This window comes from Tupaia chinensis, unplaced genomic scaffold (assembly GCF_000334495.1).
Source record: "Tupaia chinensis unplaced genomic scaffold, TupChi_1.0 Scaffold000118_1, whole genome shotgun sequence".
In the NCBI taxonomy this organism is placed as follows: Eukaryota; Metazoa; Chordata; class Mammalia; order Scandentia; family Tupaiidae; genus Tupaia; species Tupaia belangeri.
The window spans coordinates 1,990,716-2,015,887 of NW_006159584.1; the positions used below are offsets into that span (position 1 = coordinate 1,990,716).

The 25,172-nt window shown below is 37.0% G+C and overlaps 2 protein-coding genes across 12 annotated transcripts in view; one reads left to right on the forward strand and one right to left on the reverse strand.

The window, feature by feature from the left end:
* LOC102468393 (WD repeat and SOCS box-containing protein 1-like) overlaps window positions 1–8,405 on the forward strand; it is a 49,179-nt gene extending 40,774 nt beyond the window's left edge. Inside the window, 2 exon segments of the mRNA XM_014586227.1 lie at window positions 4,120–4,242; window positions 8,213–8,405. Coding sequence (XP_014441713.1) covers window positions 4,120–4,242; window positions 8,213–8,405 — 316 coding nt within the window.
* The window catches only part of PCDH15 (protocadherin related 15), a 781,066-nt gene that overhangs the window by 747,932 nt on the left and 7,962 nt on the right, over window positions 1–25,172 (reverse strand). The window lies entirely within an intron of this gene.

Sequence of the window (25,172 nt, forward strand, 5' to 3'; positions counted from 1 at the left end):
TCTCTGTCTGTCAGGCGAGCGCACACGCCCTATAGCGAAAATCTCTCCAAAAAAAGAAAAGGCACTCATTATTGTAGACATTTAATCTATGAGAGTCATAAAAAAATTTAGATCCTTTTGGTGTACTACTATAATAAGATTATTACTGATTTTCTTCCATGTCATATGAGCTATCCGCACTGGAAAATGACTGTTTTTCATCTCAATAATCTATCACTAGACACAATCACCACTCAAAGGAAGGTTTTAAGTCTAATTATTTTGGTGAAAATAGTAAGTAGAAGTCCCTATTGAGAGCCCACATGTTTCCTTCTTGCATAAATACAAAATTCATTTGACATGCATTCTCCCATTAACCATTGATTTGCTTCTTCCCATTATTTATTCTTGTCATCTTTTATGAAGAGGCAAATTAAATATAAAAATCATAATTTCATTCTCATTTATGTTTTAACTGTATATATAATAAGTCTTCAAAAACAGTGTTACTTCTAATATGAGTAGTAGTAGTTTTTTATTAATTAGCAGCAAAAAAAAAAAAAAGTTAACTCTTCTGTTTCTCTGGTAAGGAATAAGCAATACCATATTGTGGGAGATCTTAAAACCAAGTCTCTATTCCCAAGGACACTAAGCTGTAGGAGTTGACCTTTCCTAGTGAAAACGGAGAGCAAATTAAAAATCCATCTTCTAATCAGTATGAGGCTGAGATACTTTGGTTTCCAAACCACTAAAATTTTAATGAACAATTCACCATAAAAGCATTTATTGATAGTATAGTTGATTAACAGTCATACATTAATAAATATTAATGGGCTTTATAAGTTACCTGCTCTAAAATTTTCTGTCACAAACATGAGAAGATTTGAAAATTATTGATTGTTTACACATTGATTATACAAAGTAACATCTTTTTGAAATTAAGGCACATAAAATTAACTTTCCAGGATGCATTATACTGATCATACGGAACAGATGAAGGGAGCATGTTTGGGATATTTAAAAATCCTTTTAAGAGCCCAAAGAAAATCATGTTTATAAAGATCGGGTTATGTTGGTGGACTCCCACATAGTCCACAATTTAAGTTTCAGACCCAGTGGCTTAAAACTCATACTGAGCATATGTGCGTGCATGCCCAAAATTCCAAGAGGAGAATGGATAAGAAGAGATTGTGCTGTGGCCATCGCCCTGTGTGTGTACGTGGGTGATTTTTCGCTTTTAGTCTCTCTGTTTCTGCCTCTCTGGTGAGCCTCTGTCTCGCTGGTGAGCACATGCTCCCTATAGCAAAAATCTGTCTCAAATAAAAAAAAAAAAAACATATAAACATCCATAAGGTAAGAAGGTATTTTCTCTGTATTCTAGAAATCTATTCACTATAAATCTATTAACTAAGTTTGTAATATGTCTTTTCTATAGAGATATTAATAAATCTGTTTGGGCACTTAAAGCAGAGTTACGAAATTAATGATAATGCTTCGAATAAATTTTGGAGGTCTTTAACTTCTTTGGTTAGATTTATCCCTAAGTATCTCATACTGTTTGTGACTATGGTAAATGGAATAATCAGAAAGACAGACAGAGGCAGCCTACTTCACAGTGTGGCATAGTCAAGCTACAATTCCTTCTCCATTTCTCTACCCTGCCAGGCAGGATTCGGGGCATGCACGCACACACATTTGGCCTGTTTTTCAAGTTGTTGGAGTCAGTATCTGAATCATGGTCAGCTATGTGGAATCTAGTTCTCTTAACCACAAGGCCATGAAGTCAGCCTATATACCATCTTTTAAATTAGGATTTATAATATAGAAGCAAAAGAGTAAAAGGCAGTGTGGTAAAAAGATTTAGAACTATTTATCTAGAGTTAACTAGATATCTCTAAAGGAAAAGTATTAAAAATATGGCAAAATATAAAACTGCTGAGTACCTTGAATTTGTTACCTGATCACAAATTATGGACATCATGAATGTCAAAGACAAACAAAGCCCGACACACAGTAACAATAGCAAGACAGATTTTATTCAGATACTACAGTCGATGGAAAAAGACTTCAGCATAAACTGGGCTCAACCGTGATGAAACAAAAAACAGGAAGTTGTTCACATGCTGAAATGCGCTAAAGGACACAAAGGCGGATGGTCAATGCATCTGGCCACCTGACTTTCCTAACTGGTGCTTACAAAGTTAGGTTCCTACGCTCTCACAGTCTGGAGAAAGAGGCCCTAGCTTTCTCCTCTTGGGATCTTGGGCATGCACGCACACGCGCCTGGTGTGAGTTTTAAGCCACCGGGTCCAGGACTTGAACTGTGGTCGACTACATGGGAGTCCAGCGACATAGCCATTACGCTAACTGCTGGTCCTGGCCCTATCTATTTCAATGATTAAGTTTCAAAAAGATGTCTCCTGGGTCCTTGAGAAAGATATGCCTAGGGTATAGAAGATAAATTTCACAGGAACCAAAAAAAAAAAAAAAAAAGATTTACAATTGCAAGCTTTAAAGTAAATATTCTGAGAAAAGAAAGGGAGGTCAGGGTCTACAGTCAGGTTTTGGCTGAAACAAACAGTACATTCTTTTGGAAATGTTGATTTTTCTCAGGAAGGCATTTAAGAGGACTTTAACTGGGGAAACAGCCTTGAGCTGTTAAAAAGGTGATCTAATGTACAGGGTGACTATGGTTAATAATACTACACTGCGTAGTTAAATTTGCTTGTGGTGGTGTAGATCTTAGGTGCTCTAACCACGCACGCACACATACATACAAATGGCAACTATGTGAAGTGACGGATGTTATTTAGCTTCTTGGTGATAATCATTTCATGTTATATATCAAATCTTCATACCATTCACCTTAAATTGTATATACAAGTTTTAGTTGTCAATTACATCTCAATAAAGTTATTAAAAATTTTTAAAAAATAAAACAAAGCTAGTGTTTGTTCCTGTTGCTTAGGGTAGAGGATACACAGAATCTTCTGTGCTAAGTCTCCAGTTCTTCCAGGCCAAGGTTTAGACTACTCAAGAAGAGAGCTCAGAGAAGCCTGACTAAAGAGAGAATCTCTGTCACAAGTAACTTACAGTAATTAACATTTTGGGCTAGGCAGTGGTACAGTGGTAATGTGGACCCACACATGGTATAGGTCCTGGTTCAAGTCTCAGGACATCCCTGAGCACACCAGGCATGAATACCCATGATCTGGGCTGGCTGTGACTAGGGGTAAATCATGACCTGGGAATCCTGTTGGTGGTAACAGTGTCTCTCTCTCTCTGTCTCTCTGCCATTAAAGAAATAAATAAACTTTTAAAAATTGAGAATTTGGGGCAGCCTTGTGGTTTAGTGGTTAAGAAAGACAGATTCCACAGGGCCAGCCACATGGTTTCAATCCTGACCAGAGAGCTAAAAACATACCCTAGGTTCTTGTGAGTATGTGCCCCAGATCCTGACAGAAAGGAGGAATGAAGGAGAAGGGATTGAGGTACCTTGGGGTGCTGCTTTCATTCTTTCCCATTTTCTCTCTTTCTAGTGAGCACATGCACTCTCTGGCAAAATCAATCAATCAATCAATCGATCACAACTTTAAAAAAATGACTAATGTCTATAGACTTCTACTATGGGTCATGACATAGCTAGTAGTTTACAGCATCTCATTTAATTCTCGTAGTGCCCCTCTGAAAGGATAACTGCCTTTACTGGATGGGAGGGTGTTAAACAGATAAGTGAAGTTAAGTAAATACTAGAAACTCTGACGAATTAATGTCCTAATTCCTCTTAAATCTATTTTTATGAAGTAGTACTACATAAACAAGGATACTTCAGAAAGTTTATGGATAAATGGAGGGAACGTATGCATTTAGGGGCTAGTAAGTGGCATGGTAGTTAGGATACTGAACATGTCAAGCAACAATTTGAGTCCTGGATCTGGTACCTTGCTGTCTCACTTTCTCTCTCTTTGTCTCTGTCACTCTCTGGTGAGTACATGTATGCTGTACTAAATTAAAAATAATAATAAAATTAAATATCTTTTAAGAATAATATTAAGTATGAGTTTATTGTGGTACAAATAATTGAAATCTATAAATATTAATAGTTTGTTCTAATGTGCATTTTCCACACATTTTTTGAAGACCTCTCATAGAAACCAAGAGAATTCAGGAGGAAAAACTGCAAGAAATTGAATATGCAGGCACAGTGCAGAATGATGAACACTCAGCATCATTGAGAGTAACTATTTACAAGGAGGAACAGCAGTAGGTCCCCGGTCTCCTGCTGACTGAACATACTTTCCACGACAACTATTTATTAACTTATTCCCTGATTTTCGTGTTTTTTTTTTTTTTTTTTTTTTTGAGATTTCCAACTTGATAGTTGGTGTGAGCTTCTCTTACTCTGGGCTTTAAGGGAAGTAGAAACTCTCCCCTTATCTTATTATTACTAAAACCACCCAAATCTGGTTTTCACAAATCCCTTTATTAAATGTATTTTTATAGGTTTTTACTGAAAAACTACAGGAAAGCAGACAAATCTTAAACTTGATGATATATGGGAAATAATATAAAAATCTTACAAGTTATGCTACCAATAGTTCTAAATTTAAGTGTCAGTTAAAATAGGTCTGATTGTATTGATTAATTTTAGCATTTTGTCAGTCCATAGCAGAGTAACCAACATACCCAGGATGCCTATCATATGCCAAACACTGTGTTAGATGCAAAGGATGAAGTAAGAATATGACATGCTCCCAATCTCCAGCAAATCACTGTCTAAGACATGATTTGGTTATGGCTGGGGTTGGTGAGAATGCAGTCTGACATTTATGAATAGATTCATTAAATACAATGTGCCATGTTCTCTGCTCTTCACAAACTTCCTTCTCAGTTCTTTGATTTCCCTCTTGTTTTCATTAGAAATGATCTAGACTGGGGAGACAAACAGGTGGCTTTAATTAGTGAGCACTGAACTGACATCATGAATTCAAAGAGGTTCATTCATGGAACAGTAGAAATTTCCACTTTTCTTTTTTCCTCCCCATTTGCTATTCCTGCTACTCTTGAAAACAAGTTGAAACAGGCACACACATATGCACACGCTTTTTATGTGAAAGTCAAAATTGACACCACTTTTCATAGCCTTAGACTGCTGAATTTGTGTTTTAAACCTTGTGTTCAGTCTAAAAAGGCATGTTCTTTGAAACAAAAAGCTAAGCACAAAACTTTCAAACTTCCAGTTTCCTTCGGTCCACAGCCAAATAATTAAATTTAAAGTTTACATCTTCGTGCAAAAAATCTGTTGGAAAGTGTACACTGTGAAAAAATTGCATGAATTTTAATCTTTTTGCACCGAATAAATCTGTGTTTTAATTCCATTTTCCACAAACTTTCTGAAGCACCCTCTTATCAGGAGAAATTTTTATTTTTACGAAGGACAAAAACAGTACTGCAGTTCAAGAGAATTGAACTTCTTACAAGTGAAATTATGAAATGCTGGTATCACTTTCTATACACACAAACATTTGTAAACAATGTATCAACACAGTAAATAAAAATTTTTAGAAATATTTGGCATCTCAAAATGTCAACATTTTGATGCCAACAGTAGTTACAATTTGCTATAGCTACTGAAAATAAATATTTATTTTAATCAGAACTCATATACGTCTCTGAACATATTGCATTTTATTCAAAAATACATGTTTTTTTATTGAGAAAATGCAGAATTACTTACTTGTTAACGTAAGAGGTGACTGTGATTTTAATATATGGGTCAGGGTACTATAAATTTTCTTGCAAGTCACCAAGGAGAATGGAAGTCAAAGCAAACAATAGAAAGAGACTTAGAAGAAGATTTATATACTCAGTTTTAACTTCGGTAATTAAGAGCTAATTTTAAAGATGCCTCTGCATATGCACTCTTTCCCAACTGCTTCCCCCCTGGATACACTAAAACAAACACTTGTGCCTTAGTCAAAGAGAAAAGACAGGGCTTCTTTACAATGATAAAACAGCAGTTGATTCTTATCTGTGTGTCTAGGATGCTGCATATCTCAAGTCACTGCCTTGGCTAACAAGTCAGTTTCTGGCTTTTTGTTTGTTTGTTTTTTCAAATTAGAAATTTTTAAAAAATGAGGCGAGGGGATCCCTACATCTATGTGCCCTCTTTAGACACATAACAGTATGGCTTACAGATCTGATTTATAGAGCACAAATTTCTAGCCATGAATTCATCACTGAACTCATGGGAAGATTTAATCACTTCCTGGATTTTATATATATATATATATGTTGGGTTTTTTTGAGAGGTTTTCACTATAGGGTGCGTGCACTCGCCAGACAGACAGAGAGACATAGAGACAGAAAGCAAGAAATCACCCCCCAGGGGGGATGGTCACGCTGCAATCCCTTCTCCTCCATTCTCCACTCGGGATCTTGGGCACGCATGCACACGCGCCTGGCCTGAGTTTTAAGCCACCGGGTCCGGGACGCGAACCGCAGTACATATATATATGTTGTGTAATGAATAATGCTGCTTGTTTTTGAAGTAGATAAAAATAGCCTTATATTAAAAATAAAGGAACCTTCTGGGGCTTGTTTACTTGAATCATAGTCAAGGCAAGGTTAGAATAAAAACATTTATTTAAGTGAGTTTTGCTTTAATAGCTCAGTTAATAAGTATTTCCAAGTGAAAGAAAGGGTGAGAGAATTTGTGTTTAATGCATTTCAATTTATCATTTTGATATAGAGTCATGCCTCACTTAATAAGAGAGATCTGTTCTGAGAAATGTGTCATTAGGTAATTTTGTCATTGTTTGAAATTCATAGTATGTACTTACACAAACTTAGAAGGATAGCCCTACTCTGCACCTAGGATAAATGGTATAGCCTATTGCTCCTAGGCTACAAACTTGTACAACATGCTAACAAAGGTACAGTAAAAATACACATAGAAAAAAAGATTTTTAAAAATAGTATACTGCAACAGGACAATTACCATGAATAAAGCTTGCAGAACTGGAAGTTGCTCTGGGTAAGTCAGGGAGTGAAGGGTGAGTGAATGTGAAGGCCTTCAACATTACTGTACACTGCTAGAGATTTTATAGACTATATAGCTACATTAAACTTACAAGAACTTTTTTCTTTAATAATGAATTAATCTTAGATTACTGTAGGTTTTTAATTCATAAACTTTAAAGTCTTTTTTAAATTTTTTGATTCTTATTTTATAATAACACTTTGCCTAAGATATAATCACAGGGCCTGCAGATGACATACTGGTTAAGGTTCTGAACTCCCGCATGAATCCTGGACCTGGCAGCTTCCTTTCTCACTTTCCCTCTCTCTCTCCATCCCTCTGGTGAGCATGCAGACCCTATTGCAAAAATTAAAATAATGATAGTAAGTAAAATTAAATATTTTTTAAAAATATATAATCACACTGTATGGCCATAAAGATACGTATTTTTTATATCCTTATTATGTAAACTTTAACTTTTTCAACTTTTTTTTTTTTGAGAGAGGTTTTCACTATAGGGCGCATGCGCTCGCCAGACAGACAGAGAGAGACAGAGAGACAGAAAGTGAGAAATCACCCCCCAGGGGGGATGGTCACGCCACAATCCCTTCTCCTCCATTCTCCTCCTGGGATCTTGGGCACGCACACACATGCACCCAGCGTGAGTTCTAAGCCACCGGGTCTGGGACGCGAACCGCGGTCGACCACGTGGGAATCCAGCGACATACCCATTACACTAACTGCAGGTTCCCTTAATTTTGTTAAAAGCAAGACTTAAACATTGATTAGCCTAAGCCTACACAGGTCAGTATCATCAATATCACTGTCTTCCACCTCTGTATCTTTTCCCATTAGAAGATCTTCAGAGACAATTGCAGGCATGGAGCTTTCACCTGCTAAGAAAATAATTCCTTCTTCTGGAATATCTCCCAAAGAACCTGCCTGAGGTGCTTCTTGAAGAAATGTCACCCTTTTCAGAAATATGTCCACAGTGGTTTGCTTGGTTTGTTTCTATTCCTCATTATAAATTTGCTAGTACCCAGATAATATACCATAATCATTCCTCTCTATTAATGAAAGCCTTTGGTGTTGAGATCCATGTTCTCAAATTTTCAAAGGTTTTAATGAGCTTATCAAGGTTTGCAATCTATTCTCCTGCACACTTCACTATGAATTTTCTTGAAGTTTCTTTTTCAATTGTCTCTTCTTCAGGTATGCATTATTATCCCAGTTCCAGCAGCTCTTTAGTCAATTTATGAGAAACCACCTCTTCAATTCCAGCCTCATCTACACTAGGTTAAAGTTCTTAGCCATGTCAACCCTTGCCTTGCCGATTTTTGCAACCTCTTCATTTGTTGAAAATCCTTCTACATCATGGACAACCGTCATGAGTGTATTCTTCTAGAAGCAATTCATACACTCCTCGGTGATATCACCTCAAGCCCAAGCAAGGTCCTTGATGAACTGATATGTGTTTTAACCCTTCCAGAACTGCATCAGTGTCTTCTTAGTGTCTTCCTCATTTGCAGCAATAGCCTAGGCAAAGATCCTCTTCAGGCAGTAAACTTTAGAAGTGGCTATAACTTCTTGATCTAATGGTTGGATCAAAGAGATGAGGTCTGGAGGAAGAAGCACTACTTTGATATTGAAATGAAGATCATCAGTAAAAGCAGAAGCATTAGAGCAGAACCATCTAGTGCAGGAACATTAGAAACAATATGTAAAATATTGAAAGGTATGTTATTTTTTAAATAGTATTTTTCTATTTTGCTAAAATAACAAGAGGGTACTTAGAAGAGAAGCTGGGTCTCCTGTGACCTCTTGGTGCTCCTGCAGTACACTGACAATATATGTTTATATTGATACACTCAACCACGGGTTCTCACTTTGCTAGGTTACAAATTTTAGTTTGTAGCCTGAAACACTGCCTCCAGGCAAGATTGCTTATCCTGCCCCTATAACTTTGAAACCTGAAATTAACTGGTCTCCTAAAATTCCTTTCCAGGTATCCATTTCCAGAATAGAGTGGTATCATTTATATTAAATATTTCCTTAACAATCAGCTTAACTAGGGTTTTAAAAATTCTTCAACTGTCTGGGACCAGCAGATGGTATAATGGCTACGTCACTGGACTCCCATGTAGTCGACCATGGTTCGAGTCCCGGATCCAGGGGCTTAAATTGACAACAGGTACGTGTGTATGTGTGCCCAAGATGCTGAGAGGAGAATGGAGAAGGAATTGTGGTGTGGCTATCCCCTCTGTGTGTGGGGGGGTGATTTCTCACTTTCTGTCTCTCTGTCTCTCTCTGTCTTTCTAACGAGCACACATGCCCTATAGGAACCACCTCTCAAAAAAAAAAAAAAATTCTTCAACTGTCTTCACATCAGCACTCACTGTTCTTTACCTTCACCACTCACATTCACAATATGTAGTGAATGTGATTTATAAATAGTTTACCACTGAGACCTGCCAGTAAATTCCACACCATAGCCCAATCCAGCCTTTCCTTTCAATATCACAATTCATGTTTTTGCTTGAGATCTCTTCAGTCACAGCCTAGAATTACTATTCGACTTCCTAAAGTTAACGACTGATGAGATAAGAAGAGATGAAGCCCAGCCTATAAAATGTAATCTTTTTAAAGTCTACCTTTACAACTTATATATAAGAACCCACACTTATAATAAAGGATAATCCTATCATTTCTTAATACTAAACAAAGGACCAATTTTTGAATGCTTCATCCAAAATTATGCAAAGGTAAACTATGACTGTATTAAGACACATCCATGGTGGAATGAAAGCAAAATGGATTTCAGTAGATTATAAGCCAGGTAGACAAATGTCTTCCAAAGCTTTTTGTCATAGCATGTGCTATTACTTTGAGATAAGATTTTATTCTATAAGCAGATATATTTATCTATCATCTTACTTCTATTCAAAACTCAACTTCTAACTCTTTTTATAAAGTACAATGGTACAAAGTACAATGAAGAAGCCAACAGATGGCATAATGGTTACGTTGCTGGACTCCCGCAGGGTCAACTGCAGTTTGAGTCCCATGACAATGAGACACGTGTGGGTGAGTGCCCAAAATCCAAAAAGGAGGACAGAGGAGGAGGTATTGCAGAATGACCATCACCCATGTGAGGTGATTTCTCTCTTTCTGTCTCTGTCTCTCTGGTGAACACACTTGCCCTATATAGCAAAAACTTTAAATAAAATGTTTTAAAAAGTACAATGGAGCTAACTTGAAAATAATTTAGTTGCCCATTTTGAGTTCCCATCCTATTCTGTGAATGACATTTTGATAAATATGTTTTCCTAAATGTATCCTCCACTTTGCTGTAAAATCTTCAATATATGTATTAATTTTCTATCACTACTTTGGTAATCACCAGAGTACATGATTTAAATGTCTTACTTTTTTCTTTCTTTCTTTTTTTTTTTTTTTTGAGGTATTTGGCATAGGGTACATGTGTTCACTGGAGCAAAAAGAGACAAAAAGAAACAGTGAGAGAAAGTAGGAAATTACTCCATAGAGGAGGGATGGCCATGCCACAGTCTCTTCTCTTTCGTTCTCCTCCTGGGATTTTGAGCATGCACGCACACACTCTTGGTGTGATTTTCAAGCTGTCAATCCAGGACACAAACCATAGTTGGCTATGTGGGAGTCTAACACCTTAACCACCATATCATCTGCTGGCCCCCCAAAAGTCTTATCTTACAATTCTGTTTGATACAAGTCTCCTTGGACTAAAATCAAGATGTGATTCACTAGGTCAAATGTGGAATCCATTTCCTTATCTTTTCTAGCTTTTAGAGACAGATTACATTCTTTGGCTTATGATCTTACATCCATCTTCAAAGGTAATAAGAGCTAGTTGAATCATACTTACATTATATTATGTCTTCCCTGGTCATATTTCCCTCTGACTCTGTAGCAATATATTTTACTCTTTCACTATCTAATGACTACATGGGACCATTCTGGACACTATGGATTATCATTTTAAGGTCAATTGATTGAAAAAAATAAATTTTATTTCAATTTAAATTCTCAGTTGTCACATAATGTAACATTTTTGAAGGTCCCCAGAATTAGAGCATAGGGATCTCTTAGAATCTATTATTCTGGGCATAATTATATAAAGTGTCATGAGCTCAGTAAATATGATACTGAGACAATCAAGGGACTAGTAGATGGCATAATGGTTATGTCGCTGGCCTCCACGTGGCTTCCTATGATTTGAGTCAGTGAGGAACTGACATCTTGAAACTCACACACCAAGCATGTGTGTGTGCATGCCCAAGATTCCAAGAGAAGAGAAGAGCTTGTGGATGGCCTTCCTCCCTGCGGGGGGGGGGGGAGTGTTGACACCTCCTCCTCTGTCACTCTGTCTCTTTCTCTGTCTCTTTGGTGAGCACATGCGTCCAATAGCAAAAAACTCTCCAAAAAAAAAAAAAATTCAAGATTCAGAACCAATTTAATCTAGTTCTTATTCAGCACCATGGACAGCTCCAGGGGTATTACATTTTTGGTTATCTGAAACAGATGAACACCTTTTATGTGGACAATATCCAGGTCTACTTGTACATGAGTCTTATGAAATAACTTATTTACACTATTCCTTTCATGTAATATACAAAGAAAGGCCCCAAAAGACAGAGTTATTTTTCTGTGTCTTTCATGGAAACAGTTGGGCTACCTTATTACACCCTCTATGTCTTATTGTGTAACTTGCACACCATGAAAGATCTTGGACCCTGATGAATTAAAGTCTTCCACGACAACTTTTTTTTAAAAGATATTTTTGCGATAGGGCATGTGCCCTTGACAGAGACAGAGAGACAAAAAGCAAAAACTCACTCCCTAGGGGGAATGACTATACACCCATCCTTTCTCCTCCAGTCTCTTCTTGGGATTATGGACATGCTTACACATGCACCCAACATGAGTTTTAAGCCACCGAATCTGGGACTCGAACCATGGTCATCTATGTGGGACTCGAGCAACGTAACCATTATGCCATCTGCTGGTCTTCATGAAAACTGTTTTTTAAGCTTCTAATGACTATATGTTTTATATACACATTTGAAACTAAACTGAAAAAAATACTTTCAGGGTAAACCTATTCACTTTACCCTTACATATTGATTTGATTACACAATAGTAGATATGCTAAAGAAAGGAATATATGGCCTATGAATAATTTACAAATTTATAATGACGATTATTCTTTCAAAATTCAGGTTTCAAAAGTAAATGTATAGGGAACCAGCAGTTAGCGTAATGGCTATGTCGCTGGATTCCCACGTAGTCAAACACGGTTCGCGTCCCGGACCCGGTGGCTTAAAACTCACGCTGGGCGCGTGTGCGTGCGTGCCCAAGATCCCGAGAGGAGAATGGAGGAGAAGGGATTGCGGCGTGACCATCCCCTCTGGGGGGTGATTTCTCGCTTTCTGTCTCTCTGTCTCTCTCTGTCTGTCTGGCGAGCGCACGCGCCCTGTAGCAAAAAACCTCTCAAAAAAAAAAACAACAACAACAAAAAAGTAAATGTATAAATTAGCAATTTTTTTCTTGATTACTGTTTATAAAATTAGGGACAAATCATTGAAAATTAAATAATATTATTGCAAGAATTCAACATAATTTCCAGAATATATGTAAGAGTTTAAAAACACTTGTGTAAACAAGCATGCAACCTCAATACATTTCCACTTTTTTAATGTAGCCCAGGAAAAGAAAGCAAGTAAACTCATACAATTTTGAAATTTTCTACCATAAAATAATTTTTCTAAATATATAAGGCTGAATAAAACACACCTATAAGTAGATATCCATTTATGTAGTTTCTCAATGATATTTATTGAAACACTCTCTATGAAATCTAATTATATTTGATCAAGTATTTTATATTTCTCTCTTTCCTTTGTGAACATTTTTCCTATCTTCCTTCCTACTCTTCAAATCACTTATAAATGATAAGAGTATTGTATAAGTTCTCTAGCCAGAGAAATGAAAGTAGTAGAAAAAGAATAATGACTACATAGTTGTGCACTTCTCCAAAATGCCTTCTGGATATTCTCAGTGGCATGTTAAAAAATTCAGATATATAATTTAAAAGTAAAGTTATATGTGTTTGAGCCAAACTCCTCTGTAAGAACTCCATCATAAGGAATTCTACATGTTTCATGAAGAATCCAAGAAATGTAATGAAAAAATCAATTCTAAAAATGCTTGGCTTGAAGATCATGTTATCTTGTTTAAATCACCACTTATTTAGACATGAATCATAGGTATATACCTCATTGAAATAAAAATTCCACTCTTTATGAGCAGTATGCTTTTGCGATATGGGCTCTTTTGATTCTAGACAAATTCTATGATTTTTTTTTTTTTTCTAAATCTGCAAAGACTGTCTCTGGTAATTTGATTGAGACTGCATTAAATATGTAGATAATTTGGATAGAATTAGCATTTTGATTATATAATTCTTTCAATCAGTAACATTGGGTGTGTTTCTCCTTTTTTGTGTCATTTAATTTTTTTATTTATTTTTCATAGCTTTCCTTGCAGAGGACTTTTACTTCCTTGGTTAGGTTTATTCCTAGGTATCTTCTACATTTTCTGGTTATTGCAAATGGGATTACTTTCAACTCTACCTCAGTTTGCTCATTTTTCATGTACAGAAATCCTATTGATTTTTGTATGTGACTTTGTACCCTGTCACTTTACTGTATCTCTCACTTACAGCATTTTTTTTGTGGATTTTTGGGTTTTCTATGTATATAATCATGTCATCTGCAAATAGAGATAATTTCACTTCTTCTTTCCCTTTTTGAATGCCTTTTTAGTCTCTTATCTAACTGCATTAGCTAGGACTTCCAGTACTATATTAAAAAAGAATGGAGAAAGTGTGTAGCCTTGTCTTAATCATGAAAGAATGTTGTGTTTTGTCAAATGCTTTTTCTGCATCTATTGACACACGGTTTTTATTTTTTCCTGTTAATGTGGTGTATTACATTTATGAGCTTGCATATGTTGAACCACCCTTGCATCCCTGAGATAAAGCCTACCTGGTTGTGATGAATAACCTTTTTTATATGTTGTTGGATACGATTTGAGACTTGTTGATAATTTTTGCATCTATATTCATCAGAGATATTAACCTGTAGTTTTCCTTTTTAGTGATACCATTTTCTGCTTTGGAGATGAGGGTGATGGGAATTTCATAAAATTAATTTAGGAGGATTCCTTCCTTTTGGATCTTTAGAAATAGTTTGAGTAGAATAGGGATTAGCTCTTCTTTAAAAGTTTTGTGGAATTCCAAAAGACCACCAGGACCTGGTCTTTTCTTTGTTGGGAGGTTTATTATTAAGTCTCCCTGCTGTTATGTGTCTATTCATGTCTTCCTGATTCAATCTTGGTAGATTATGTTTGTCCAGGAATTTGTCCATCTCATCCAGGTTTTCTTGTTCATTGGTATATGGTTGCTCACAGTATCCTCTAATGATCTTTTGTATTCTGTTATGTCTGTTGTAATATTGCCTGTTTCATTGCTGATTTGATTTATTTGGTTCCTTTCTCTCTTTTTAATTAGTCTGTCTAATGATGTGTCAGTTTTGTTTATTTTCTCAAAGAACCAGTCTTTGGTTTCATTTTGTTTATTTTCTCAAAGAACCAGCCTTTAGCATAGTTTGTTTATTCTCCATGTCATTTATTTATTTCTGCTCAGATCTTTATTATTTCTTTTCTCCTGACATTTTCTGGGTTTTGTTGTTTTGACAGTTCCCTGAGGTGTATTGTTGGGTTGTCTGTTTGCCATCTTTCCATCTTTATCTTATGCACACTAATTGCTATGAACTTCCCTCATATGACTGCTTACACTGTGCCTCATAAATTATGGAAACACATGAACTCATTATTGTTAGTTTCAATGAATCTTTGATTTCAGACTTAATTTCTTCAGTGGTTGTGAAGTCATTCAGGAGTAGGTTGCTTAGTTTCCATATGTTTGTGTATTTTAGAAGGTTTTTTCTGAAGTTAATATCAAGTTTAATTCCTTCATGGTCAGAGAAGATGCTGGATATAGTTTCTAGGCCTTTGAATTTGTAAAGGTTTATGTTGTGACCTATCATGGGCCAATCTCAAAATTCCATGTGGGAAGAGAAATGTATATTTTGTGATTGTTGGGTGGAAGGTTCTATAGATGTCTGCCAAGTCTATTTGATTTATGGTATTGTTTACATCCTATATCTCCTTGTTCATTTTTGTCTAGATAATCTGTCCAAAGGAGATAGTGGGGTGTTGAGATCCCCAGCGATTAGTGTGCGGCAGTCTCTCTCCTTTTAGATCTAGCAGTCTTTCTGTAATGTATTTAGGTGTTCCCTAGTTGGGTGCCTAGATATTTATAAGTGTTCTATCTTCTTGGTGAGTTAGCCCTTTTAGTACCATATAACTTCCTTCTTTCTCTCTTCTTACAGTTTTTGTCTTAAAGCCTATTTTATTTGCAATCAGTATCATGATTCCAGCCTTCTTTTGGTTTCCATTTTCATGGAATACCTTTTTCCAGTCCTTCACTCTTAGTCTATATATGTCTTTATCAATGAACTCTGTTTGTTATAGGCAGCAAATAGAGGGTTTCTGTTGTTTTTATCTATTCAACCGGTCTGTGTATCTTGATTGGATAATTTATTTTTTAAGAGATTTTTGCTATAGGGCATGTCCACTCACCAGAGAGACAGAAAGACAGAAAGTGAGAAGTCACCTCCCAGGGAGAATGGCCACACCACAATCCCTGCCTCTCCAATCTCAGGATTTGGAGCACACATGCACCTGGCATGAATTTAAGGTGCTGGGTCTAGGACACAAACTGCAGTCAACTATATGGGAGTCCAGTGACATAACCATTATGCCATCTGCTGGTTCCATTTATTGGATAATTTAACCTACTAACATTTAATGTTATTATCGATATTTGTGGACTTGTCTCTGCCATTTTTTAAGTCACTTTCTAGGCTGTTTTTTGTTCTCTTATTTCTATTTGTCTCTCTTTAGCTTTCCTGATAATTTTTTTTTAGTTATCTGAGAATTTTTTTTTATCATTTTTCCCATTTGAAGGATAATCTTGCTGGGTATAGTATTGTGGGTTAAGATTGTTTTTTTATTAGTGTTTTGAATATGTCTTCCTATTCTTTTCTTGCTTGCATTGTTTTGTTTGAATGTTTCTTTAGAAAGTGATTTGCTCAGGACACCTTCACTTCAGTGAATGGAATTAGAAACTTATAAAAGGGCTGAAATTCAGACAGCAGGTGGCATGGTAGTTAAGGCACTGGATCCCACATAGTTTACACTGAAGTTCAAATCCCAGACCCAGAGGCTTGAAAAATAGGCTGGATGTGTGTGCCCAAAATCCTGAGAGAAGAATGAAAGAGAAGGCATTGCAACTTAACCATTCTCCTTGGGAGGGTGATTTCTCACTTTCCCTTTCTCTGTCTCTCTCTAGCAAGTATACACACCCTATTGCAAAAGCCTAAAAAAATAAAATAAAAATTTTAAAAGGCTGAGGAAAGTAATAAGACCAGTTTGTCCTTTATCCATGTAAGAACATATTTATCCTCTCCAGAAGATGCAGTAAAAAGGCTTAGAAATAAGGCTTGGAAGATGAGACCAGGCTCTAACCCAACACAGAGATCTATACATTATTTATTTACTTTTGCCATGGGCAATGTGCACTCACCAAAGACAGACAGACATGGAGAAAGAAAGAGGGAGAAAGCACTTCTTATTGGGCTTACTCGCTCAATAAATTCTTCTCCTCCACTTCTCAGTCCTTTGGGGATTTGGGGCATGTATACATATGCACCCAACATGTTTTTCAACCTTCCAGGGCAGGGATTCAAACAGCATAGTCAGCCATGTGGGATCCATTAACCATTAAGCTATGGGGCCAACTGCATCGTCTATACCAGTCTAGTATTTTGTTATAACAGGATGTATGACTAAGTCAATATAGGTCTTACTTTCAGAAAACTCTCACACAAAGAATTTTCACAAAGAAAACTGCTTTTCTTACTATTTTTAATATGCAAGTTACCATGTCTATGTCTTTTTTATGCTGGGGATAAAGTAGTTAATATTATACAAAACAAAATAAATAACAAAAAAACAGAAGCAGATCATGATTACTTTTAAACATCATTTTTATAGTGGCCTGTGCTTAAAAAACACATCTCAACTGGTAGAAAAAATATTCTGCTCCTATTGTACTTAATGGATCCAGTGAGTTATCACTGATGAACACACTTTGCATGTTCTGGCTCAAGTCCTGTGTCACTAGTTCACTGGGCAATATTTCTTCTAGTTTTCTCTTTCTCAGAATATATTTCACTCTATCTGATCAGATAAACTCCAATGGAATTGATATTTAATGAATTCTGTTTGAAAGGGACTAGTTGGAATTTAAGTCTTACAAATTTAGAGAAGAAATTGAAGTTTTTTTTCAAACTTCACTAATGTTGGGAAGGAAATTAAATGCATGTCATGGAACATGCTCTTTATCTGATAACAAAAAGGCTTAAGAGTATTAAAATGTGTGTGTGTACTTAAAATATTTATATTATAAAAATATACTCTGAGAACGTATTTTATTTTTTTTAAATGCTATTCTAAATCCTTTGTATAACAAGGGAGGTTTCAGAAATATTGAGCATAATAATTAGAATTTGTTTAAAATGCTATATATTTTTTCCTATGAAGATGTCATCAGAATTACTTTTCATGTATCTGGCAGACCAAATGTGGATGAATATTAGATAAAATCACATACATTATTGATAACTGTGTTAGCAATATTCTCTTTATACAGTGTCTAAGTCAGCCTGAACAGCTCTCCATTAGTATTCCAACTGTTCGGTAAAGACCTTTAGTAAACTCACACTAGCTGAACAGCCCTCACTGAGCATCTAATTGGCCTGCCCTGAGGCATGTAGGAAACTACAAGAGTAGGGAAGATTAGCAGCATGAACTAGGCGGGTGATCTCACATGAACCGAGCCACTGATCTCAGGACAGGCCAAGGAAGTGTGATCCACCAGCATTATGAACAAATTCCCAGAACAGTAGCTACTGTAATAATCAGAGGTGAGTGTGGAAGACAGGAAAGAAATTGATAAGAGCTCAGAATTAGAGTTTGGGTTTTCTACAAAGACTTTTCTAAATGATATGCTGTCATATGAACAATACTAACTGAATCGCTAAAAAGCTGTCATACATATAACTTACCTAGATGCTGTTTTCATGAGAGGATGAAAAGAAATGTACACTGGGCCGGCAGGCTGAGTGGTGGGTAAGGACCTGGAATCCCACATGAGTGACTGCATTTGAGTCCTGGACATGGCCACTTGCCTTCTCACTTTCCCGTTCTTTCTCTCTTTGGTCTAACTAAATAATAATAATAATAAAATTAAATAATTCCTATTTTTTCTTACAGAGATTTTTTTTCTACAGGCTATGTGTTCGCGCTGGACAGACAGAGATAGAAAGCAAAAATCACCCTGCAGAGGAGATGGCTACACTAAAATCCCTTCATTCTCCTCTTAGGATTTTGGGCACACAGGCACATGTGCCCTGTATGAGTTTCAAACCTCTGGGTCTGGAGTTTGAACCACGGTTGACTACATGGAGTCCAGTGATGTAATCATTACACCATCTGCTGGTCCCCAAAATAAATCTTTAAAAAAAAAAATACAGTTTACATAATATCTCCATACCACATGTATTTATTAATTGCTTTTTCATGTGTCAGTAATCAGTGTCAAACTTTCATTAAAATTTTTTTTGAGAGTTTTTTTATGATAGGGCATGTGCGCTTGCCAGACAGACAAAGACAGAGAGACAGAAAGCGAGAAATCACCCCCCAAGGGGGATGGCCACGCCACAATCCGTTCTCCATTCTCCTCTCTGGATCTTGGACATGCACACACACGCGCCCTGTGTGAGTTTTAAGCCACTGGGTCCGGGATGTAAACCACGGTCGACTACATGGGAGTTTAGCGACATAGCCATTACTCTAACTGCTGGTCCCATCATTCAAAATATTTTTGAATTGTTTTAACTCCAGCTACTACCTCAAAAGCCCACCAACTATTATCATCAGAGTCATTTTATCTCTCAGTCTATTTTTTTAATGTTTATTTATATCAATTTCCACTAATTAGATCATTCTACCAGATGATGAAAGAAATCAAAGTAAATGAAATAGTCCATATCTTTATAATTTTATAATCTAAACTTGAAACAAACATCATATGACACAATATAGGAAGGTATACATTAATACTGATGGGAGAACACCAGTAGTAATATTGAAGAAAATAAATAAATTGGTATTAAAGAATATGTAAAATTTGAGTAAAATCTGGTAGTATAGCATTTGATAAGACTTTATATCATAACATAATAGTGCAGTATTAAGTTACGTGGATCTGATACAGCAGGTTTGGTCTTAGTTTTGCCACTTAGTCATTATACCACACCAGAAAAGCAAGCCAACTCTCTTTATAATTTACTGACCTCAAAACTAGATAAAATTACAGTGAAATAGTATGTGATTCTTGTCATAATCACTAGGAACGCATAGAGTGTTTGGGAAAATTAAATAAAATCATCCACATGGAGGGCTTAACTAATAAATGCTAAATCATTGTCAGTGGTTATTAACAACTGCACTTAACACAGAATGTTAGTATTGACATAATTCATGATTTCAAAAGACGTGTTGAATAGGTAGAAATAATATGTATGCAATATATAGAAACATTACTTACATTGTAAAACTAAGCTATTACAAGTAATTGAACAATAATAGTTCCTGGGGGTGGGAGGGGGTGTCATTGACAGAAGTAACCTGAAAGAGATGATCTTATAAATGAGTTTTGGATCAAATAAAGAAGAAAGAATGAGGAGGGAACAGAGGTATGGAAAAGAGAGAACAAAGAAGTGCACAAAGAAAAAGACCCTTTCAGGGGCCACAGATAGTATAATGGTTACGTCACTGGACTCCCACATAGTTGACCACAGTTTGAGTCCTGGGCCCAGCAACCTAAAACTCATGCCAGATGTATGTGTATATATGGGCACAAAATCCTGAGAGGAGAATGGAGGAGAAGGGATTGCAGTGTGGCCATCCCTCAGGGGATGATTTCTCACTTTCTGTCTCTGTGTCTCTGGTGAGCACACATTCCTTGTAGCAAAATCACGCTTAAAAAAAAAAAAGACCATTTTAGATAATATAGATAGAAGTAAAAATTTAACATTCTAGTAATGGAAAAGAATACAATGCAAGGAAATGTTTGATATATGTGTGAGAAATCCTGAAAATAAAGCTAGGCAAACACAACAGGCCAATGCAATGCAACACAACAGGCCAATAAAGCTGGAATGTGGAAGAACTATCAAGAGATACTTTTAAAAAACATAGTCTTAGGAAATTGAGATTAGTGATGGACTATTGCACTAACAATAGCCAAAGAAGGGAAGTTGAATCACTTAAGGTAGCTAAACTGCAGCAGCAAACTAGTCCCAATGTCCGAGTGGAGAATACATTGATTTTTCTCTCATGGTGCATATATCCACCACAGGCAGGTGGAAACAGGAAGGGAAGATCCAGTCCACTTATTACTCAGTGACCAGGGCTGACCAAGGCATTACCTTTCATAGCTTAGCCATCTGCAAAACATGGCCTCTCTAGATGTTTTGGCTGATGAGAAAGAGAACAATTACACACGGTTGTTTTGGTCGCATTAGCTCAGCAGTAATATGTTATTCTCATTTTCATTTTATTGCCCAGTAATGGCTGCATAGTCCTTTCTAGAATTAGACAAATACAGCCCCTGACTTCGTTCGACTCAAGGAGTTTAATGTCTGATATCAATTTTCATCGAAGAATCCAAAACTGAGCTGTTCTAGGAAAGAGGAGTGAACATGGGCAGAAAATGCCAGAAGTTCTGGAGCCTTTTATGACAGATGCCCTCGTACTGCCCCATGTCTCACCAGTCACTGTCTTCTGAAGTGCTTTTCTGGTAACCTCATCCCCTGTGACTTATACCAGCTGCTCTCAGGACCTTGGTTTCCATTCTCCTTTTGTGGCTTGCCAGCTGCTCTGCCTTGTCTCTGTCCTCTGGGTTCATTCTTAGCTCCTATCCTGGGACTCAGATGAAGTCACAAATGCTTTGCTTTGGAACACACAGCACTGCTCAGTGCCTGAGGTGACTGAATTGGGGCAAGGACACCTAGAAAAGTTTTGTCCTCCACAGCAAGTGGGATTTGATAAATCCTATGTGTAGAAGCCTGCGGTATCTGAGGATGAGAACTAAAACTCCTGGATATACCTTGCTGGGATCTACCTCTACCCCTGTGTTATGGGCTGCACTGTGTCCCCCACAAATGCATGCCTTGAATCCTTCACACCCAGTAACTCAGAATGTGGCTCTTCTTGGAGACTGTGCTTTTGAAGAGGAAGTTACAATGAGGCCCTTAGGAGGAACCCTTATCCAAACTGACTGATTCTCTTCTAAGAAGTGACTAGGACACATGGAGACATCAAGGGTGTGACTGTACCGAGGGATAACCATGGGGAGAGGCAGTAAGAGGGCTAAGTAGCCATTTGCAAGCCAAAGGGAGAGGCCTCAGAGGAACCAATCCTGCCAGCACCTTTATTTTTATAATTCCAGATTCCCCAATTGTGAAAAAATAAATCTGTCACTTAAATCACCTAGATTATTGGACAAATCCAATATTTGTACGGCATCCTTAGCAAATTAATAGGTTTTCTCTTTGTTTCTGATACACTTTAGCCCCATGCTTAGACAATGACAATGTGCCTCATCTTTGCCACATCTGACCAAAAACCTTTGTTTTCTTTTTAAGAATATAAACGTGGGTCAGGGCGGGGGCGGGTGGCAGACTGTGGCACAGCAGTAAAATGCAACCCTCTGTGACAGAGACCACATTAGCAGGTTGTCAGTTCAAGTCTTGAGACCTCCATGAGTATGCCAGGTGTGTATATGCCCATATCCAGGCTGGCTGAAGCTGGCGGGTGGTGGGGTGCAGAGCAGCAACCAAATCCTGCCAAGGGTGCTACATACCCATCTGTCTCACTCATAGAAAACAAAATAAATGTAAAAAAATACAAACCAGATTAATTTTACCTATTTCTTCTTATTTTATTAATGTTATTTCTACTCTTCCTAGTAACACATACACAGGCATGCACCTATAGTCACACATGTTACTATAAATATAACATGTTTTCACCTTCTATCATATCAAGAAATAACATAAATGTATCATATCCTTTGCCTCACTAGAACTTACAATTACCCTATCAGATAAATAGTATTTTCTTTATTGTACAGGTGAGGAAAGACGGATTAGAGAGATAATGTTACTTGAACTTGTTCACACCGATTAACTGGAGGAACTCATACACTAAAAACTGCTACTTTAGCCAATAATAAGGATAGAAGCAGCTGACAGAGTGCTCCGTGTGGTCATTACGTATGTATCTAAGTGTCCCACAACAAATTATTATTTAATGTGCACAATACTCCTATAAGGTAAATACTCACTAGCCACATGCTACAAATGTGAAAATTTAAGCAGAGAATTTATGTAATTTACCATAGCCACACAGATACATAGTTACATAGCTACAGGGATTCAGAGCCAGGGTTCAGATCTAGTAAGTCCAGCTCCGAGGTGTGCACTTCCAATGGCCACACCACATTGTGTCTTGAAGGTTGGAGGGAGTATGTAAGGGTATGGTGATGGCTACGTGGCAGCTGTATAACTTAGATCATGGCTTCTGGTACTGCAAATTTTCAGAAAATTGGATGGCAATCACAACCCCCTCGTTACCTGTTGTTTTGTAACCTCTGGATATTTTACCTGATTAATGTCATGAAACAGCATGCAAGACATTTAGGCATAGCTGCAATGGCACAGGTGGCAGGGTGCCACTGTGTGGTACTAGAGCTACATGAGAAGGCCCAGGTTCAGATTGTAGGCTGACCTAAACATGTTGCACATACCCAAGAGCTTTCCTGTAATTCTGGGTGAGAATTACCATGTGGCAAAGCCCTGTCAGATCTGCCTGTCTTCATCTCTCTGTCTCTGTCTCTTCCTTTCTTCCTTCCTCTCACAAAATAAGTACACTAAAGTACAAAAACCTCTCACAAAATAAATACACTAAAGTACAAAAACCAAACAAAACAAAACCCAGAATGTATGATCTTTAATGCTTTGTAGGAATAGCTTATACACATCTTGAATTAGAACACCAACCTGGTATTCTTCACAGTTTTTCTAAAATGCCCATCAGCTTCTCATGTTCCTTAATCTGAAAACTTAAAATTCTTCTTGAAAACATTTCCTATCTGTACTGTATATTCTTCAGCAGTTATTGTTTGTATCTTCCCAAAACACATATTCTGTATTACTATATAAATCACAATGTGATGAATATTTCCCTCATTACCTTACTGAAATGCAAGGACTGCTATTTGATAGCAGTCAAGAGTTTGCTATTTGATAAAATGTTAGCTAGGACCAGACAGTCATATAGCAGTAACACAAGTGTATATATATGGGTAGGCCCCAGGTTGCCATCCAAGGCCTCTCTGCTCACACTGGGCATCTGTGAGCTTTCCCATGATTTGGGCTGGGATCAATCTTGGAATGAAGACAATATTGAGTCTCTCCTCCACCATAGAAAAAAGATATATATTTATGTATGTATGTATGTATGTATGTGTGTGTGTGTGTGTGTGTGTATATATATATATATATATATATATGGAGAGAGAGAGAGAGCATGCGAGCCATAGGGCGTGTATATACACTGGAGAGCAAGAGAAACAGAGAGAGGGAAGAGAGAAGTCACCCTCAGGTGTGGGAAGGGGGCTGCCCACATGGCAATCCCTTCTCCTCTTGGAATTGCAGTCATGCACACACTTGCACCTGGTATCATTTTCAAGCTGCTGGGTTTAGGACTTGAACCATGGTCACCATGTAGGGGTCTAGCTGGGCCTAGAAATAAATAAACAAATAAACTAAAAAAAAAGGTAACTAACTAAACGAATGTCCTAGAAGATTTGAAAATGAAGACTAGAGGGCTGGCCTCATAGTATAGTGGTTAAAGAAGCTAGATTCAACATGGCTGAACCATAATTCAAGTTCTAGCTCTGGCAGCTTGAAAACATGCTGGGCATGTCTTCCCCAGTTCCCACAGGATGGAGAAATGGAGGAGAAGGGATCATGGCATGGTCACACCCTCTTGGAGGTTATCATCTCCCTTTCTTTTTCTCTCTGCCTCTGTCTCGTGAGCCACATGACCCCTGGAAAATTAATTAAAAAAAAAAAAAGAAGAAGAAAAATTAAACTAAAGGAAAAGTGATGATATATGTAGAAGATATGCAATTAGAGAAAGGGAAGTTAGAAGAAATGGAAAATAACAAAGCAGAGGACCTCATACAGTTGTCAGAGAATACGCAAATTTGTTTATTATAGAAATGGCTTTTTTTATGGAAATACAAACAAGGGGGACAGGGAAAGGTGGAACATTCACTACAAGATGGAGAAAAAGTTCTACGTACAGACACTTGGGAAAGGTCAGCACAAAATCTCAGAAAAAATAAAGTTGCAGAACAGGTAAATCAACAATGTTTTCTGAAAACCTCGAAAATTACAGGATTTGTCCAAGGAAGTAGTCATTGGAGGCTTTAGAGAGTGCTGTTTCAGGAGAGTTGTGAGAAAAAACAAATTGCAGAACTTAAGACAATTGGTGAAGAAGTGGTGGCACCAGGTACAGAGCTTTGACAGGAAAAGATCCAACAAGAAAAGCCACTCTATTATAGGACGTCTGAGCCATTGATGCCTCTGAACCAAGCCAAACTGTAATTACATTTTTGCTGAATTTCAATTTCTATTAAGAATATTTAAAATGAGTTCTGCTTTTTCACATGATTAGGATCTGAGCATTTTATTTTTCAATGGTTTCAAATTTTTCAGGTTGTTAGAAACACAAAGGGCAACATTCACCTCACTGGTCATGATTAATTTTATCTGCATTGCTCAGACACTGAATCAGTCCTTCTAGTTCTTTTCTT